The 5,016-nt window shown below is 58.3% G+C and overlaps 1 protein-coding gene across 1 annotated transcript; it reads left to right on the top strand.

Annotated features, from left to right (window-relative positions):
- Positions 1 to 518: 518 nt before the first annotated feature.
- Gpihbp1 (glycosylphosphatidylinositol anchored high density lipoprotein binding protein 1) lies at positions 519 to 2,177 on the top strand. The gene is made up of 5 exons (XM_008846532.2): positions 519 to 600; positions 800 to 928; positions 1,396 to 1,512; positions 1,615 to 1,794; positions 1,951 to 2,177. The coding sequence occupies exons 1-5, from the start codon at positions 549 to 551 to the stop codon at positions 2,175 to 2,177; spliced, it is 705 nt and encodes a 234-aa protein (XP_008844754.1). The 5' UTR covers positions 519 to 548.
- The last annotated feature ends 2,839 nt before the right edge of the window (positions 2,178 to 5,016 follow it).

Below are 5,016 nucleotides of genomic sequence, written 5' to 3'. Positions count from 1 at the left end.
GGGGAGGTCTTTCTGGGGAGGTAACTCATAAAGAGACTAAGGGAAAAGTGGGAGAACAGCCTGGCCAAGGAAGAGGGAGCCAGGCAGTAGGAGTCAGGGCCAGCAGGATCACAGACAGGAAGCAAGAGGACGAGCGTCCTTCAGAACTGCAGCCGGACACGCAGTGTTCTCACAAGCACAGCATGACACCACTCAGGTAGAAGGCGCCTGGCTCCTACCCATCAGATAGAGCCCCCAGCCCTTGTGGTAGGACCAGGTGGCTCCTGAGGCCACCTTATGTAGCCCCTGAAGGCAATAGGAAGAGCTCAGATGGACAGGATGCTCAAAGCCAACACAATGACTTCCCTTTCCCCTCTAGCCCCAGAGGTCCTGGAGGGAAGCGATGTCCCTGGCCTGGCGCCTGCAACTGGGGACCAGAATGAGATCCATTGTTTGAGGCTACAGCGGCGGGGGCTACGGAAAGCCCCCAGTAATACCCTTCGTCCCACTTACTGCAGACCCAGAGCCCCAAGCGAGGACCACCAGTGGACAGAGCAGACTCCGGCAGGATGAAGGCGTACAGGGCTGTCCTCCTGGTCCTGCTGCTGTGTGGACAGCCAGGTGCGGGGCACTGAGAGACTCAAGGAGGGTTTGTAGGAAAGTGAGGGAAGGTGCTGACTTCTGTCAACCTGTTTCCTCTTGTATAAAGTGGGTAGGGTATGGAAAAGTGGCCATGTTGGGGCCGGGGGCTTAGCACTCTGTCCCAAGCTTGTATTCTGCATCTGGATAACAAAGGCTCACGGTGTCCCTGTACCACCAGGGAGCAGGTGGGCACAAGAAGAAGATGGCGATGGGGACTTGGGGTCAGAGAGCTATGGCTACGATGATGATGATGATGATGAAGAGGAGGAAGAGGAGACCAACATGATCCCTGGAAGCAGGGACAGAGGTATCCCACCCCAGCTGAGGGCCCAGCTTCCTGATCTACACAGGGCATTCCTCCAATACTCACCTCCCCTCCCTAGCTGCTGTCATCCAAACCCGGGCCCCCCCTGCTGGCCTGCTGGCTCACCCCTCAGGCTGCAGCCTTCTCCCTAAGCAGAGGACTGCCCCCAACACCCCCACCCCACACCCCCACCCCACACCCCACTTACCTGTTTCCTTAGCCCAGAGCCTGGGCTTCCTCTGTCAGACCCACCCCCCAGGGTAGCAGCCTCAAGGAGTGCCACCCACTGAGGACCAAGAAGGGAACAGCTAAGGGAAATTCACCCTTCTGACCCCCATGCTCTGAACTGCCCTTCGAAAACCCAAGGCACAGGCTTCTTCAGGAGGGCTAACAGGCAGCTGATGGTGGGGGCAGGGACGGGGATGGCCTTGGAGGCCCGCCCTCAGCTTAGGCTGCCCTGCTGCCCACAGTACCCCTACAGTGCTATGTCTGCCAGATGTTACACAGTGGAGAGAACTGCAACCAGACCCAGAGGTGCTTCCACAGCCAGCCCTTCTGCACCATGGTCATCTCCCACGGCCACACTGGTGAGCAACTAGGGCAGCACACCCAGGCAGGGGTCAAAGCGGGAGCCTGCACATCCACACCCAGGCCCCACCCTCACACCACTTGTTCTCCACACGCCCTAGATGCAGGTCTCCTGACCACCTACTCCATGTGGTGTACGGATGTCTGCCAACACATCATCAGGACGGTAGCAGGCACCCAGATGACCAAGACTTGCTGCCAGTCCACCTTGTGCAATATTCCGCCCTGGCAAAGCCCCCAGATCCAGAACCCTCTGGGTGGAGGGGCAGAGAGCCCCCTGGGTGGAGGGGCAGAGAGCCTCCTGGGTGGAGGGGCAGGCAGCCCCCTGGGTGGAGGGGCAGAGAGCCCCCTGGGTGGAGGGGCAGAGAGCCCCCTGGATGGTGGGGCAGGCAGCCCCCTGGATGGTGGGGCAGGCAGCCCCCTGGGTGGAGGGGCAGGCAGCCCCCTGGGTGGTGGGGCTGGCCATCCTCAAGGTGGCAGGGCTGGCTACCCCCAAGGTGGTAAGACTGTCCACCCCCAGGGTAACAGGGGTAGCTGGCCCCAGGGTGGCAGGGCCAGTCGGCCCCAGGGCAGTGGAGCAGGATACCCCCCAGGATGGTCTAAGTATGGAAGTCCAGCCCTCCTGCTCTGTGTCCTCACCAGCCTCTGGGCATCAGGGGCCTGAAGACCCTCTCACCAGGACACCCTGACCTTCCCTCCCCGATGACCAGCTTCAGAGAATAAACTTGAAAGTCTCTTGCAATCCAGCCAGCTGCAGTTCCTATAGCCAGCGTCTGTCTTCAGTTCCACCCTCAGGCCTTCTTGGCTTCCTCTCTTCCCTACCCATGGGCAGCAGCTGGTTAGCATGGGGCCCCAGGGATATTCAGCCTCCAGGGAACCCACCTACCCAGTCATACCAAGCCTGGAAGACCCATCCTCATTCTGAACTTTCCTGTATAAAATTCTTCCCCCAGAGCTGCCATTGAGTCAGTTCAGCCCTTTCCCAGGTGTGGGGTGCAGGGTCAGCCTCCACCAACCTGGAGGAAGGAGGCTTTGGAGGGAGGCCAGGGAAGTTGTAGGGCTAGGGTAGGGCAAAGGGAGGGTTGCAGCTAAGGAAGGAAGGAGGCAGAAAAAGGGAGGCAGGCCCAACTACTGAGAGGGCATTTCCCAGCGTCACTCTAACCCAGGGATCCATCTCCTGCACTCCAGACCTTCCCTCCTAGCCTGGGTCTCAGGGAGAAGGCTGGGAGCCCTAAATGGGCAGCAGTCCTGGGGAAAGGCAGGAAGGGCCCATGGGCTCCTAGGGAGAAATGGGTGGCAGAGCCAGGGCACCTCCCCTAGCTGAGAAAGGCCTCTAGCTGTTGGGCAAGTAGGCATCTCCTTGGTTGGCGGGGGGCCTGGCTGCTTGGCAGGTGGGCACCCCCTCTGGCTGGGTGGGGTCCCTGTCGACTGGACACTTGGCTTCCTTGATGGCACCAAGCTTTCAGCAGCAGCTGGTGTCAGGGCAGAGCTCTGGGGTGGGAGGAGGAAGGCTGAGCCTGGGCCTCAGTTTCCCCACTGTACAGTAAGGAACGAGGCTTACAGGACTCCTCGGACCCCAGCAGGTTAATGTTGCTTCCATCTGGAAGTCTAGATCGCTTGCAGTGAGAGACCCCTATGATCCGCTGTCTCTCCTTTCAACCTCAGTGCCTAGCCGAGGATGAGAACAGAGCCCCTGAGTAGAGGTGGCTCTGGTCTCTCTCTCCGCTTCCTCCTTCCTGAAGCGATGAAACGATGACTTGAGCTCAGCGGCCCTTTCTACTGAGGCAGCTCCCTGAGGGCAACATCATGGAAGGTTCTGGACTACCCATGAACAGTCAGCATCACACCACCTACCACCTCCCTCAGGATACTCTCCTAGGAGGCAAATAAACTCCCGTATGGAAGCCATGTCTGGTTTTCTTGCCCTTTCACATGTGTTCACACATGCACAGCCCTGTACACTGGTGTTCAGTTCGGGAGTCAGACTGCCTGGGCTAAGATCTGCAGTACACTTTGCCATGATGCCTGGGAACCACAGCCAGCTCATCTCCTCTGTGAGGTGTGACTGTAAGAGAGCCTCTTTGCAGCGCCGACTCCCTGAAATGCTCCGAGTCTGGCAGGAGCAGGTGCTCAGTAGCAGTGGGCTGCTGCTGGCCACACCCTTAGGACTGCAGCTCCATCAGACCCACTGGGGTGCGTGTTCATGGCAGATGCCCCACCTGTGCCAGCTCTGGCCTCTCCAGACCAAAAGAACCCTCATTAGCTTCCCCAATTTAGAAACACCGGGTGCTATTAACCTCAGTCGGAAGCCACTGCCGTGGGGCCTCCCCTGCCCTGGGCTCCTGCCTCAGTGACGGTCTCTTCCAGGTCTCCGCACTAACAACCTACACTAACTCTCCCCAACACAGCCAGTCCTGCTGCCCACCCCCAGCATGCTGTCCTGAGCCACTGAGGCTCTGAGGCAGAAGGGTGTGCTCGTGACAGTGGGCATGGTCAGAGCCCAGCTGGCAGGGAGGCAGGGCAGCTCAGACTGGAGGCTCTGGCTCAAGGTCACATGCTGGTGGCTGCAGACCCAGGATCCATGCCGAGGGTCTTCTGTTCCCTGAGGGATGTCACCACAGGCTGTCAGGTCAGGTGAAGGCACCAAGGGGGCTTGGAGCTGCTGCTGCAGGGGTAGTGGAGCCAGATACTGCAGAAACCCACTGGGTTCCCACAGTCTGGGCCAGGCAGGTCAGAGGCACCAATCACAACCAAGACATCCTACACCCTGTCTCAGAGTCCAGAGCAGGAAGCCATCCCAATAATGAACAACAGGATGTGAGGGAGGGGTCATGCCTGCCCCTCCAACCCCGGCAACTGGGAGGTGGGCTAGTTCTTGGCTGGTCTGGGTCTTGGAGAGGTTCCCATCTGGGTCAGTTTCCTGAGGCTGATGGAACAAACCACAGACTCAGTGACTTCACCACAAGACCAAGTTCATGCTGCAGTGCCGGAGGAGGGTGCTGACAGGACCTCACTACATAGCCCAGACTAGCGTCAAACTTGCAATCCTTGACTTCAGGGTCCTGAGTGCTGGTTTTGGATCTTTTTAAAAAATATTTTATTTATTATTTTTATTTTATGTGTACGAGTGTATTGCTTGCATGTATGTGAGTGCATCTGTGTAGTACAATGCTGCAGAGGTCAGAAGAGGGCTTTGGATTCCCCTGGAACTGGAGTTAAGGACGGTTCATAGCCGCCATGTGGGTGCTGGGATTTGAACCCGGGTCCTCTGCAAGAGCGGGCAGTGCTCTTAACCACTGAGCCATCTCTCCAGTCCCTAGTTTTGGATCTTGAAGATCCTCAGAGGTCTGGGCATTGAAAGCTTGGGCAGCAGCATGTGGCACTGTTGTGAAGTAGTGGGACTTTTAAGGGAAGGGACCTAGTGGGGTGTGCCTTTGAAGAGAACAGCAGAGAGCTCCTGTCCTCTCTGCTCCCCTCCCCTCCTCTGTCTCTCCTCTCCCTCC

This window comes from Nannospalax galili, unplaced genomic scaffold (assembly GCF_000622305.1).
Source record: "Nannospalax galili isolate Female #2095 unplaced genomic scaffold, S.galili_v1.0 scaffold1043, whole genome shotgun sequence".
NCBI classification, from domain to species: Eukaryota; Metazoa; Chordata; class Mammalia; order Rodentia; family Spalacidae; genus Nannospalax; species Nannospalax galili.
This window is presented reverse-complemented; position numbering and strand designations above follow the sequence as displayed.

Bases quoted from the DNA above. Each gene is read 5' to 3' on its own strand.
- Gpihbp1 (XM_008846532.2), top strand. From the start codon at position 549: ATGAAGGCGTACAGGGCTGTCCTCCTGGTCCTGCTGCTGTGTGGACAG. The intron at 601-799 runs GTGCGGGGCACT...CTGTACCACCAG, and splicing joins GCTGCTGTGTGGACAGCCAG to GGAGCAGGTGGGCACAAGAA. The intron at 929-1,395 runs GTATCCCACCCC...TGCTGCCCACAG, and splicing joins CCCTGGAAGCAGGGACAGAG to TACCCCTACAGTGCTATGTC.